The 15,394-nt window shown below is 38.5% G+C and overlaps 1 protein-coding gene across 1 annotated transcript in view; it reads right to left on the bottom strand.

Moving 5' to 3' along the window:
- Positions 1-10,918: 10,918 nt before the first annotated feature.
- Positions 10,919-15,394, bottom strand: part of LOC144604949 (mucin-6-like) — a 69,546-nt gene continuing 65,070 nt past the window's right edge. Inside the window, exons 48-51 of the mRNA XM_078419871.1 lie at positions 12,196-12,243; positions 11,729-11,767; positions 11,080-11,130; positions 10,919-10,974 (exon numbers count right to left, since the gene is read on the bottom strand). Coding sequence (XP_078275997.1) covers positions 10,919-10,974; positions 11,080-11,130; positions 11,729-11,767; positions 12,196-12,243 — 194 coding nt within the window. The remainder of the gene's footprint in view (positions 10,975-11,079; positions 11,131-11,728; positions 11,768-12,195; positions 12,244-15,394) is intronic.

Genomic DNA, 15,394 nt, shown 5'->3' with positions numbered 1-15,394 from the left:
AGAGGGTGTGCAGGTCAATCCTACGTCTTTATTGCAGATCACAGCTTCTGTCGATATACTTAGTGGACTGTAAGGATGAGCGGCAACTTGGCACTCAATGTTCGTAATTGTATCAGAAGAGGATGGGCACAATGGAGTGCCATATGAAGCAAACACTTCATAATCATGTGGATTTGACGTTGTTGGATGATGTTCATTATACCATGGAGACCATACACCCAAACAGTGTGGCCCTGTAATGGAAAAGAAAGAAAACATAAGGCAGACTTGTATAAAACAATACAAAGTGGAAAATATAAACATAAATATAAAGAACAAGATTTGAGAAACATGGTTGTGCATCAAAAGGAATCTTCCAAATTACAGTTTAAAAGAAAATAGGAACAGTAAAATGGGAATAATAACAATACGTTTGGAGAACTATTGATTGATCTGAATTTAGAAACAGCTTCAAGTATCAGATAGGGAAACAGTCATTGTCAGTGCAGAACCGGACAATGGGGAAAAAGCATAAAGCACAAACGTGAGATGTCACTTTTCAGGAAGCTGACTGCAGCTGTGCGCTAACTATTGCATGATTTTAACAGCCACTTTGATGGGTTGGTCTCAGCATGCTATTGAAGAACATTATTGGAATAGTTACACTGCCTCCCCACATCACCTTTGGACATGCTACGGTATATGGTGAAAAGATATACCCCATATGCAGAAGAAATTAATTGGTGGGCAAGAGGGAAATGGTAAAAAGGTAGCTGCTCCAGGATAATATATGATAAAGGACTAAGTTTGCTGTCAATTCATAAAACAGAATCAAGAGATAAAGCAGGAAAGAGATTATAATGAAAACAAGACCACTCTCAATAAGCTGTGGAAGGCTGTGCCTCGCCTTTGCCTGAAAGCTTGAGAGATCCAAGTTCAATCCTGATATTAGGTACTGTTTGTATGGAATTTACATTGGCTCCCTGTACATCCTTGGGTTCCTCCTGTCACCCAGAGACGTAGATTAATTGTCTATTGTAAATTATCCCTTTGTGGAGGGCATTACCAAAAGAATCAAAGGAGAGTTGATGTGAGAGAGAATCTGTTGTGGAATTACAGGGAAATAAGCAGGGGACATGACATTGCACCGTTGGAAGTTGAAAAGGACCCAATGGGCCAAACAGCCTCCTCCCATGCCCGAATAAAGAGGTTACCTATCATATTCTTATAAAGAAATGTTCAAATTCAGGCATGATGATAAAAGTAGGAAAAGGGAACAGTAAAGTCTAAGCCAATGTTTGCCCATGGAGAAATTACAAATGTGATTTAGAAAAGTAATGGATTTGTTACTGCCATTGCTGTAAGTATTTATTTTGAAGAAAAATGGAGGCATTCAAACCTGGACCAAATTAATGAATAATTGCTGCAAAGTTCCTCAGGTGGGCAACTTTATCAGTTTGAAGCAAAATACATCAGGAATAATTGATTACAGACATATATAATGGCAATCTAAATAATATTAGGCCAGGCACCTAGAAAGAAGCATGAACAATATTTTGATAGCATCAGCAGGTGCCACCAACATTAAAACCTCCGCTAATTTTAATACATTTTAGTGAAAGAAAATTGTTTCAATTTATCTATTAAAATAATTTGCAACGGTTTGTACTTAATATGTTTGACAATAACCTCCTGTGAGAATATACCAAAAAGGTAGAGAAGAAAACAAATGGATTTTCACTGTGATGAGTTGAGGTTGCAAAATAAATATATATTGAAAAAGCCAACACTTACCTGTCGTGGAAGAAATGCTGGTTGATGCCACAGTTGATGTTTCTTCTGGAAAATAACAAACAAATTCAAATCACAAAGTCAACTCAATTCTTATACCACTCCAGCAGATTTCAGACATTAGAAAAATGAAAGCAGAAACTACTGGAAGTACTTGGTAGGTCAAGCAGCAGCTGTTAAGAATGAATATTTGAGACTGATTATATTTTATAAGTCCTGGAAAATTTAGAATGAAACAAAATTTATGGTGCAGAAAAATAGGGGAGGATGTGACGGGCTGGAGACCAGGAGAGATTGAGTGACACAAATGGTGACTGAAATATGGAAGGAAAGGATAAGAACAAGGGGTATGCTTGGAAAAAGTGCCACTGCAACGAAACAAATGAAATCTAAAAATTATCGGGAAAGGCAGTGAGTATATAAGAAAAGGGAAGGGAAGGTCCACAGCAGAGTGGAGGGCAAAACAGATTTACTGTAGTATATATTAATTATGAGATTTAAAGTGTCTGTCGTTTAAATGTTCCCCACATTTCCACTCTGTGCCTCTAACACTGTTCCAATAAAGTTCAGTACTCGGTGTAAGTTACAGTGCCTCATCTTCCCACTACGCATATGGCTTTAGGACCCAAGACAAAATTTAACTGTTTCAGATAATCAGCTGGATTTGTATATCACATTTGGTCTTTAATCTCTCTCCAATATGGTGTCTCAGGTTTCAGTTGTATGCTTACATTTACAAAACCTCTGGTTAGGAAATCTCATCAAACCTTTCTCTTGCAACTTAAAAGCTTAAATAATTTCAATTTTTAAATATTTGTTAATAAAGGTGAATGATCTGAAAAGATATCTTTGGTGCTCTATACAGAAATAATTCCTAATGTTAACGAAGGAAATATCTTTGGTCTGTCCTGTATCATATCACCAACCTCGAGTGAACCCTCAAGACTCTGGAGTAGGATAGAACTCTACTGCGCTGAAATTGAAACAACTGTGGCAAGCCAATAAAGTTCAAGCTTACAGTGCCTAAAAGGATAGTTGCGTTGGAATATCCATTAATTAATATTGAATGAAGGCTTCACCCACCAGTTATGTGACTGGTGGTAAACTCAGTTATGGTTGACTCTGTTATTGTTTCTTCTATAAGTAAAAACATTCATGACCACTACATTAAACTTGATGAAAGGCAGTAGAAAATTAACCCGATAAATGATTGTGTAGAATAATTTCAGCAAATGGCTTCAAAATTATAACCATACTCCATTCAGCAATAAAATTTGCTGGGTGATTTATCTGCATCACAAGTAAACTCTACTTTGAAAAGAACATCGTTTTGTGAGCAAGAGTGTTAACCGCATTTAACATACTGTGATCAGTTGGAACATTCAAGTGTAATGCTGAGAAATTATTGAGAAATTTGAAAATAATTTAGACATGGAAAAATTATTTTCTTCACTGCAGAACCATCACGAGTGGAGATGCGGCAGCAACAAAATAGTATAGTCCTGCACGATTTATTCTCAGTTTTGGTTCCCTCTCAAGACCTCAATACATTTCAGTATGGCGCACCCACCTATTATGGCAATCACCAAAAAATCTACCACTGCACTTTTATTATGAATTACATAGCTTAATTACCCATGAGAGACACTTTATTCAGTCTCACACAGGCTATCTGATTTTAGTAGCCATCATTTAAAGAAGAGGATTCCAATAAATTACTGTAGAAATAAATTTCAGGATCCTTCATTCAACATTTAGACCAATGCTTGTTTTGGAAATTGTAGCGGAAAGGTCAAATTAATAGACTTTTACTGAAGATGAGTGGAAGTTTTAATTGAACAACCAAACCCAACAGCCAGTAAATACATACTAACTGAGGCGATCACTCACCTGTTGCAGATGAAGTGAAATTGAAGAAAGGATGGGAAAGGACTGTGACTGAAAATTATGTCTATGAGCTAGCTGTGATATACAAACCCCTGGATTGACATTGAGAGTAGTTATCACTCACCAGTTGTGGGACTGGTGGTCGATTCTGTTGTGGTTGTCGCTGTTGTTGTAGTTTTTTCTGTAAACACATACATACACGGCCTTTACATTCAACTTGAAGAATTACACATTTGAGAGAGTAGTAATAAAATGAACATATATTGCACAAATTAAAAGAAGTTGTGCAATAATATTTCAACATAATCACTGCAAATTTACAGTCCATACGACATTCAGCAGTAATATTTGCATGTGTTTCCACTCCAGCACATACTTTGGGCATTATTGTTGTTCCTTTGCATTGCATTAAAGCACCATTCTAGTTTGAATCTCAAGACTTTGAAATTCGATAACATCCCATGAACTGCTGAGTTAAAATTGTGGCGCAGCAAAGCAAGAGTGATCAACGTTGTCACAACCTACGAGTGATACTGTAGTTGAGCATATGTGTGTTAAAATGACTGATAAAAGTAATTACTCACCAGTTGGGGGGCTGGTGGTAGACTCAGTTGTCGTTGCCTCTGTTGTTGTTGTTGTTGTTTCTTCTGTAAATAAAACCATTACATTCAATTTGAAGAATGATTCAACTGAGGGCAAGTGGAAGTTGAAATTGAATGACTGAACGTAATGGCTGGTAATAGCCTACTGACAGAGGTGATTACTCACCTGTTGTGGAGGTAGTGGTGCTTGGTGTCACAGTGGTAGTTGTTTCTTCTGGAAAATAATAAAGGCATTACATTGTTTTGCATGAACATAATATATATATGTATTGGGGAGCTTGTGTTACAACGATTTGCAAATGAAAATATCACCACCCACCAGTTGTGGAAGTGGTTGTGGACTTAGTTGTGCTTGTTATTGGAGATGTTTCTTCTAAAGAGAAACAAATTCATGGACAATTAAATCATCCATTTTGAATAGTAGATTTTGAATGACCGACAAATTCAGCCGGTAATTGGACTATTTCAAAAGAGATTCTGTAAAGTGGAGATAAAATCATGGAATTACTTCCCATCTTGCAAAGGACTTACAGCAAGAAATTGTACTAAAGAGTAGTCACAGCTGGAATATAGGGAACACCGTAACCCACTTATTCATATCTTCACCGTAAAAACTAGAAAGCTTAAAAATATTTTCTGAGAAATCTTGTGTTAATTACTGGTATTATTCAGGGTAGTGGGAAGATTTTTCTGTTCTTCGACATTGGCCACAAGAGATACCGCAGTCACGACAGCACACTCACAAATCTCAAGCAGAATAGCACAGTATTGGCAGTGCTGCACTAACCCTATCCTGCACCAGAGGACCATGAAGACTGAACCTACGGACTGAAATGGGATCATGAACTACTGAGCTGAAATTGCGAAACTTGAAGCAAGGAGAATCAAGAACATGAGTGTGTGATGTATATGAGCTCAGCAGTGTTACAAAAAACAATGAGTGCACATTGAGAGAAGTTATCACTGACCAGTTGTGGGACTGGCGGTAGATTCTGTTGTGGTCGTGGCTGTTGTTGTTCTTTCTACGGTAAACAAATGCAGACATGTCCTTTATATTCAACTTGAAGAATGGCACATTTGAGAGAAGTGACAAAATCAGCATATATTACATAAATGAAAAGAAGTTGTGGAATAACATTTCAACAAAAGTCACTGCAAATTCAACAATGATCAACACGACATTCAGCAGTAACATTTGTATGTGGTTCAACTCCAGCACAAGCTGGACATATTTTGGTCAATGTTGTCCTTCCTTTAAAATGACTGTTAACAAGTACTGGAGAAGGAGCCACTCACCAGGTGTGGGACTGGTGGTAGACTCAGTTGTGGTGGTCTCTGGTATTGTTGTTTCTTCTGCAAAATAAAACCATTACATTCAACAAAATGTCAGACCCTAATAGCTGGTAATAACACACTGACCGAGACGTTCACTCACCTGTTGTGGAGGTGGTGGTGCTTGGTGTTACCGTGGTAGTTGTTTCTTCTGGAAAATAAGAAAGACATTCAATTTGTTTGGAATGAAAATGATATCTATATGCTAAAACTCTTGTTTGTTTGTTTGTTTGTTTGTTCCTGAACTGCAGCCAAAACGATACAGGATAGCGCGACAATTTTAGGCCCACCTTACTCACCGCCGTCCCGTTGGTGCTAACGGAAGAAGTTTAATTGAAATCGGTGTTATATTTTTTAAGTTATTTTCATTTTAAAGTTTAAATCTATCTCCTAGGGAGGGAGGGAGGGAGGGAGGGGATGGGAGGGAGAGAAGGGGTGGGGTTGATGGGGATGGAGTGGAAGGGTGGAGGGGTGAGGAAGGAGGGGAGCAAAGGGGGAGGGGTGGAGGGAGGGGTGGAGGGAGGGGGAGGGAAGGGGGGTGGTGAAGGTGGAGGGCGAGGGGAGGAAGAGAGAGACGGGGGGAGGGGGAGGGGAGGAGGAGGGGGAAGTGGAGGAGAGGGTGCTGCACCAATGCAGGTAAGGTTTGGGTCCAACGGGTCCACTTGGTCTTGTGTATACGTATAACTTGTGAATTTGTACTCTGGGAGTGCCTGTGTTAAAAATATCTGCAAATTATTATTGAATATATCATCACCTACCAGTTGTGGAAGGGGTTGTGGACTCGGTTGTGCTGATGGTTGAGGGTGATGGCTCGCAGCAAACCCTAATTCTGTAGTCACGACAAATGTGGCCTGAAACATATCCAGAGGGTGTGCAGGTCAATCCTACGTCTTTATTGCAGATCACAGCTTCTGCCGATATACTTAGTGGACTGTAAGGATGAGCGGCAACTTGGCACTGAATGATCGTAATTGTATCAGAAGAGGATGGGCACAATGGAGTGCCATATGAAGCAAACAGTTCATGATCATGTGGATTTGACGTTGTTGGATGATGATCATTATACCAACGAGACCATACACCCAAACATTCTGGCACTGTAATGGAAAAGAAAGAAAACATAAGGCAGACTTGTATAAAACAATACAAAGTGGAAAATATAAACATAAATATAAAGAACAAGATTTGAGAAACATGGTTGTGCATCAAAAGGAATCTTCCAAATTACAGTTTAAAAGAAAATGGGAACAGTAAAATGGGAATAATAACAATACGTTTGGAGAACTATTGATTGATCTGAATTTAGAAACAGCTTCAAGTATCAGATAGGGAAACAGTAATTGTCAGTGCAGAACCGGACAATGGGGAAAAAGCATAAAGCACAAATATGAGATGTCACTTTTCAGGAAGCTGACTGCAGCTGTGCACTAACTATTGCATGATTTTAACAGCCACTTTGATGGGTTGGTCTCAGCATGCTATTGAAGAACATTATTGGAATAGTTACACTGCCTCCCCATATCACCTTTGGACATGCTACGGTATATGGTGAAAAGATATACCCCATATGCAGAAGAAATTAATTGGTGGGCAAGAGGGAAATGGCAAAAAGGTAGCTGCTCCAGGATAATATATGATAAAGGACTAAGTTTGCTGTCAATTCATAAAACAGAATCAAGAGATAAAGCAGGAAAGAGATTATAATGAAAACAAGACCACTCTCAATAAGCTGTGGAAGGCTGTGCCTCGCCTTTGCCTGAAAGCTTGAGAGATCCATGTTCAATCCTGATATTAGGTACTGTTTGTATGGAATTTACATTGGCTCCCTGTACATCCTTGGGTTCCTCCTGTCACCCAGAGACGTAGATTAATTGTCTATTGTAAATTATCCCTTTGTGGAGGGCATTACCAAAAGAATCAAAGGAGAGTTGATGTGAGAGAGAATCTGTTGTGGAATTACAGGGAAATAAGCAGGGGACATGACATTGCACTGTTGGAAGTTGAAAAGGACCCAATGGGCCAAACAGCCTCCTCCCATGCCCGAATAAAGAGGTTACCTATCATATTCTTATAAAGAAATGTTCAAATTCAGGCATGATGATAAAAGTAGCAGCCATTGTGAGCAACCGACCATTTTACTTATGAAAGTAAAAATGGGGAAAAGGGAACAGTAAAGTCTAAGCCAATGTTTGCCCATGGAGAAATTACAAATGTGATTTAGAAAAGTAATGGATTTGTTACTGCCATTGCTGTAAGTATTTATTTTGAAGAAAAATGGAGGCATTCAAACCTGGCCAAATTAATGAATAATTGCTGCCAAGTTCCTCAGGTGGGCAACTTTATCAGTTTGAAGCAAAATACATCAGGAATAATTGATTACAGACATATATAATGGCAATCTAAATAATATTAGGCCAGGCACCTAGAAAGAAGCATGAACAATATTTTGATAGAATCAGCTGGTGCCACCAACATTAAAACCTCCGCTAATTTTAACACATTTTAGTGAAAGAAAATTGTTTCAATTTATCTATTAAAATAATTTGCAACAGTTTGTACTTAATATGTTTGACAATAACCTCCTGTGAGAATATACCAAAAAGGTAGAGATGAAAACAAATGGATTTTCACTGTGATGAGTTGAGGTTGCAAAATAAATATATATTGAAAAAGCCAACACTTACCTGTCGTGGAAGAAATGCTGGTTGATGTCACAGTTGATGTTTCTTCTGGAAAATAACAAACAAATTCAAATCACAAAGTCAACTCAATTCTTATACCACTCCAGCAGATTTCAGACATTAGAAAAATGAAAGCAGAAACTACTGGAAGTACTTGGTAGGTCAAGCAGCATCTGTTAAGAATGAATATTTGAGACTGATTATATTTTATAAGTCCTGGAAAATTTAGAATGAAACAAAATTTATGGTGCAGAGAAACAGGGGAGGATGTGACGGGCTGGAGACCAGGAGAGATTGAGTGACACAAATGGTGACTGAAATATGGAAGGAAAGGATAAGAACAAGGGGTATGCTTGGAAAAAGTGCCACTGCAACGAAACAAATGAAATCTAAAAATTATCGGGAAAGGCAGTGAGTATATAAGAAAAGGGAAGGGAAGGTCCACAGCAGAGTGGAGGGCAAAACAGATTTACTGTAGTATATATTAATTATGAGAATTAAAGTGTCTGTCGTTTAAATGTTCCCCACATTTCCACTCTGTGCCTCTAACACTGTTCCAATAAAGTTCAGTACTCGGTGTAAGTTACAGTGCCTCATCTTCCCACTACGCATATGGCTTTAGGACCCAAGACAAAATTTAACTGTTTCAGATAATCAGCTGGATTTGTATATCACATTTGGTCTTTAATCTCTCTCCAATATGGTGTCTCAGGTTTCAGTTGTATGCTTACATTTACAAAACCTCTGGTTAGGAAATCTCATCAAACCTTTAAACTTAAAAGCTTAAATAATTTCAATTTTTAAATATTTGTTAATAAAGGTGAATGATCTGAAAAGATATCTTTGGTGCTCTATACAGAAATAATTCCTAATGTTAACGAAGGAAATATCTTTGGTCTGTCCTGTATCATATCACCAACCTCGAGTGAACCCTCAAGACTCTGGAGTAGGATAGAACTCTACTGCGCTGAAATTGAAACAACTGTGGCAAGCCAATAAAGTTCAAGCTTACAGTGCCTAAAAGGATAGTTGCGTTGGAATATCCATTAATTAATATTGAATGAAGGCTTCACCCACCAGTTATGTGACTGGTGGTAAACTCAGTTATGGTTGACTCTGTTATTGTTTCTTCTATAAGTAAAAACATTCATGACCACTACATTAAACTTGATGAAAGGCAGTAGAAAATTAACCCGATAAATGATTGTGTAGAATAATTTCAGCAAATGGCTTCAAAATTATAACCATACTCCATTCAGCAATAAAATTTGCTGGGTGATTTATCTGCATCACAAGTAAACTCTACTTTGAAAAGAACATCGTTTTGTGAGCAAGAGTGTTAACCGCATTTAACATACTGTGATCAGTTGGAACATTCAAGTGTAATGCTGAGAAATTATTGAGAAATTTGAAAATAATTTAGACATGGAAAAATTATTTTCTTCACTGCAGAACCATCACGAGTGGAGATGCGGCAGCAACAAAATAGTATAGTCCTGCACGATTTATTCTCAGTTTTGGTTCCCTCTCAAGACCTCAATACATTTCAGTATGGCGCACCCACCTATTATGGCAATCACCATAAAATCTATCACTGCACTTTTATTATGAATTACATAGCTTAATTACCCATGAGAGACGCTTTATTCAGTCTCACACAGGCTATCTGATTTTAGTAGCCATTATTTAAAGAAGAGGATTCCAATAAATTACTGTAGAAATAAATTTCAGGATCCTTCATTCAACATTTAGACCAATGCTTGTTTTGGAAATTGTAGCGGAAAGGTCAAATTAATAGACTTTTACTGAAGATGAGTGGAAGTTTTAATTGAACAACCAAACCCAACAGCCAGTAAATACATACTAACTGAGGCGATCACTCACCTGTTGCGGATGAAGTGAAATTGAAGAAAGGATGGGAAAGGACTGTGACTGAAAATTATGTCTATGAGCTAGCTGTGATATACAAACCCATAGATTTACATTGAGAGTAGTTATCACTCACCAGTTGTGGGACTGGTGGTCGATTCTGTTGTGGTTGTCGCTGTTGTTGTAGTTTTTTCTGTAAACACATACATACACGGCCTTTACATTCAACTTGAAGAATTACACATTTGAGAGAGTAGTAATAAAATGAACATATATTGCACAAATTAAAAGAAGTTGTGCAATAATATTTCAACATAATCACTGCAAATTTACAGTCCATACGACATTCAGCAGTAATATTTGCATGTGTTTCCACTCCAGCACATACTTTGGGCATTATTGTTGTTCCTTTGCATTGCATTGCATTAAAGCACCATTCTAGTTTGAATCTCAAGACTTTGAAATTCGATAACATCCCATGAACTGCTGAGTTAAAATTGTGGCGCAGCAAAGCAAGAGTGATCAACGTTGTCACAACCTACGAGTGATACTGTAGTTGAGCATATGTGTGTTAAAATGACTGATAAAAGTAATTACTCACCAGTTGGGGGGCTGGTGGTAGACTCAGTTGTCGTTGCCTCTGTTGTTGTTGTTGTTGTTTCTTCTGTAAATAAAACCATTACATTCAATTTGAAGAATGATTCAACTGAGGGCAAGTGGAAGTTGAAATTGAATGACTGAACGTAATGGCTGGTAATAGCCTACTGACAGAGGTGATTACTCACCTGTTGTGGAGGTAGTGGTGCTTGGTGTCACAGTGGTAGTTGTTTCTTCTGGAAAATAATAAAGGCATTACATTGTTTTGCATGAACATAATATATATATGTATTGGGGAGCTTGTGTTACAACGATTTGCAAATGAAAATATCACCACCCACCAGTTGTGGAAGTGGTTGTGGACTTAGTTGTGCTTGTTATTGGAGATGTTTCTTCTAAAGAGAAACAAATTCATGGACAATTAAATCATCCATTTTGAATAGTAGATTTTGAATGACCGACAAATTCAGCCGGTAATTGGACTATTTCAAAAGAGATTCTGTAAAGTGGAGATAAAATCATGGAATTACTTCCCATCTTGCAAAGGACTTACAGCAAGAAATTGTACTGAAGAGTGGTCACAGCTGGAATATAGGGAACACCGTAACCTACTTATTCATATCTTCACCGTAAAAACTAGAAAGCTTAAAAATATTTTCTGAGAAATCTTGTGTTAATTACTGGTATTATTCAGGGTAGTGGGAAGATTTTTCTGTTCTTCGCCATTGGCCACAAGAGATACCGCAGTCACGACAGCACACTCACAAATCTCAAGCAGAATAGCACAGTATTGGCAGTGCTGCACTAACCCTATCCTGCACCAGAGGACCATGAAGACTGAACCTACGGACTGAAATGGGATCATGAACTACTGAGCTGAAATTGCGAAACTTGAAGCAAGGAGAATCAAGAACATGAGTGTGTGATGTATATGAGCTCAGCAGTGTTACAAAAAACAATGAGTGCACATTGAGAGAAGTTATCACTGACCAGTTGTGGGACTGGCGGTAGATTCTGTTGTGGTCGTGGCTGTTGTTGTTCTTTCTACGGTAAACAAATGCAGACATGTCCTTTATATTCAACTTGAAGAATGGCACATTTGAGAGAAGTGACAAAATCAGCATATATTACATAAATGAAAAGAAGTTGTGGAATAACATTTCAACAAAAGTCACTGCAAATTCAACAATGATCAACACGACATTCAGCAGTAACATTTGTATGTGGTTCAACTCCAGCACAAGCTGGACATAGTTTGGTCAATGTTGTCCTTCCTTTAAAATGACTGTTAACAAGTACTGGAGAAGGAGCCACTCACTAGGTGTGGGACTGGTGGTAGACTCAGTTGTGGTGGTCTCTGGTATTGTTGTTTCTTCTGCAAAATAAAACCATTACATTCAACAAAATGTCAGACCCTAATAGCTGGTAATAACACACTGACCGAGACGTTCACTCACCTGTTGTGGAGGTGGTGGTGCTTGGTGTTACCGTGGTAGTTGTTTCCTCTGGAAAATAAGAAAGACATTCAATTTGTTTGGAATGAAAATGATATCTATATGCTAAAACTCTTGTTTGTTTGTTTGTTTGTTTGTTCCTGAACTGCAGCCAAAACGATACAGGATAGCGCGACAATTTTAGGCCCACCTTACTCACCGCCGTCCCGTTGGTGCTAACGGAAGAAGTTTAATTGAAATCGCTGTTATATTTTTTAAGTTATTTTGATTTTAAAGTTTAAATCTATCTCCTAGGGAGGGAGGGAGGGAGGGAGGGAGGGAGGGGATGGGAGGGAGAGAAGGGGTGGGAGGGAGGATAAGGGGTGGGGTTGATGGGGATGGAGTGGAAGGGTGGAGGGGTGAGGAAGGAGGGGAGCAAAGGGGGAGGGGGAGGGAAGGGGGGTGGTGAAGGTGGAGGGCGAGGGGAGGAAGAGAGAGACGGGGGGAGGGGGAGGGGAGGAGGAGGGGGAAGTGGAGGAGAGGGTGCTGCACCAATGCAGGTAAGGTTTGGGTCCAACGGGTCCACTTGGTCTTGTGTATACGTATAACTTGTGAATTTGTACTCTGGGAGTGCCTGTGTTAAAAATATCTGCAAATTATTATTGAATATATCATCACCTACCAGTTGTGGAAGTGGTTGTGGACTCGGTTGTGCTGATGGTTGAGGGTGATGGCTCGCAGCAAACCCTAATTCTGTAGTCACGACAAATGTGGCCTGAAACATATCCAGAGGGTGTGCAGGTCAATCCTACGTCTTTATTGCAGATCACAGCTTCTGCCGATATACTTAGTGGACTGTAAGGATGAGCGGCAACTTGGCACTGAATGATCGTAATTGTATCAGAAGAGGATGGGCACAATGGAGTGCCATATGAAGCAAACAGTTCATGATCATGTGGATTTGACGTTGTTGGATGATGATCATTATACCAACGAGACCATACACCCAAACATTCTGGCACTGTAATGGAAAAGAAAGAAAACATAAGGCAGACTTGTATAAAACAATACAAAGTGGAAAATATAAACATAAATATAAAGAACAAGATTTGAGAAACATGGTTGTGCATCAAAAGGAATCTTCCAAATTACAGTTTAAAAGAAAATGGGAACAGTAAAATGGGAATAATAACAATACGTTTGGAGAACTATTGATTGATCTGAATTTAGAAACAGCTTCAAGTATCAGATAGGGAAACAGTAATTGTCAGTGCAGAACCGGACAATGGGGAAAAAGCATAAGGCACAAATGTGAGATGTCACTTTTCAGGAAGCTGACTGCAGCTGTGCATTAACTATTGCATGATTTTAACAGCCACTTTGATGGGTTGGTCTCAGCATGCTATTGAAGAACATTATTGGAATAGTTACACTGCCTCCCCATATCACCTTTGGACATGCTACGGTATATGGTGAAAAGATATACCCCATATGCAGAAGAAATTAATTGGTGGGCAAGAGGGAAATGGCAAAAAGGTAGCTGCTCCAGGATAATATATGATAAAGGACTAAGTTTGCTGTCAATTCATAAAACAGAATCAAGAGATAAAGCAGGAAAGAGATTATAATGAAAACAAGACCACTCTCAATAAGCTGTGGAAGGCTGTGCCTCGCCTTTGCCTTAAAGCTTGAGAGATCCAAGTTCAATCCTGATATTAGGTACTGTTTGTATGGAATTTACATTGGCTCCCTGTACATCCTTGGGTTCCTCCTGTCACCCAGAGACGTAGATTAATTGGCTATTGTAAATTATCCCTTTGTGGAGGGCATTACCAAAAGAATCAAAGGAGAGTTGATGTGAGAGAGAATCTGTTGTGGAATTACAGGGAAATAAGCAGGGGACATGACATTGCACTGTTGGAAGTTGAAAAGGACCCAATGGGCCAAACAGCCTCCTCCCATGCCCGAATAAAGAGGTTACCTATCATATTCTTATAAAGAAATGTTCAAATTCAGGCATGATGATAAAAGTAGCTGCCATTGTGAGCAACCGACCATTTTACTTATGAAAGTAAAAATGGGGAAAAGGGAACAGTAAAGTCTAAGCCAATGTTTGCCCATGGAGAAATTACAAATGTGATTTAGAAAAGTAATGGATTTGTTACTGCCATTGCTGTAAGTATTTATTTTGAAGAAAAATGGAGGCATTCAAACCTGGACCAAATTAATGAATAATTGCTGCCAAGTTCCTCAGGTGGGCAACTTTATCAGTTTGAAGCAAAATACATCAGGAATAATTGATTACAGACATATATAATGGCAATCTAAATAATATTAGGCCAGGCACCTAGAAAGAAGCATGAACAATATTTTGATAGAATCAGCTGGTGCCACCAACATTAAAACCTCCGCTAATTTTAACACATTTTAGTGAAAGAAAATTGTTTCAATTTATCTATTAAAATAATTTGCAACAGTTTGTACTTAATATGTTTGACAATAACCTCCTGTGAGAATATACCAAAAAGGTAGAGATGAAAACAAATGGATTTTCACTGTGATGAGTTGAGGTTGCAAAATAAATATATATTGAAAAAGCCAACACTTACCTGTCGTGGAAGAAATGCTGGTTGATGTCACAGTTGATGTTTCTTCTGGAAAATAACAAACAAATTCAAATCACAAAGTCAACTCAATTCTTATACCACTCCAGCAGATTTCAGACATTAGAAAAATGAAAGCAGAAACTACTGGAAGTACTTGGTAGGTCAAGCAGCATCTGTTAAGAATGAATATTTGAGACTGATTATATTTTATAAGTCCTGGAAAATTTAGAATGAAACAAAATTTATGGTGCAGAGAAACAGGGGAGGATGTGACGGGCTGGAGACCAGGAGAGATTGAGTGACACAAATGGTGACTGAAATATGGAAGGAAAGGATAAGAACAAGGGGTATGCTTGGAAAAAGTGCCACTGCAACGAAACAAATGAAATCTAAAAATTATCGGGAAAGGCAGTGAGTATATAAGAAAAGGGAAGGGAAGGTCCACAGCAGAGTGGAGGGCAAAACAGATTTACTGTAGTATATATTAATTATGAGAATTAAAGTGTCTGTCGTTTAAATGTTCCCCACATTTCCACTCTGTGCCTCTAACACTGTTCCAATAAAGTTCAGTACTCGGTGTAAGTTACAGTGCCTCATCTTCCCACTACGCATATGGC

Source organism: Rhinoraja longicauda, chromosome 23 (assembly GCF_053455715.1).
Source record: "Rhinoraja longicauda isolate Sanriku21f chromosome 23, sRhiLon1.1, whole genome shotgun sequence".
Taxonomy (NCBI): domain Eukaryota; kingdom Metazoa; phylum Chordata; class Chondrichthyes; order Rajiformes; family Arhynchobatidae; genus Rhinoraja; species Rhinoraja longicauda.
Note: the sequence above shows the minus strand (reverse complement) of the source record. Positions and strands in the feature narration are given on the sequence as shown.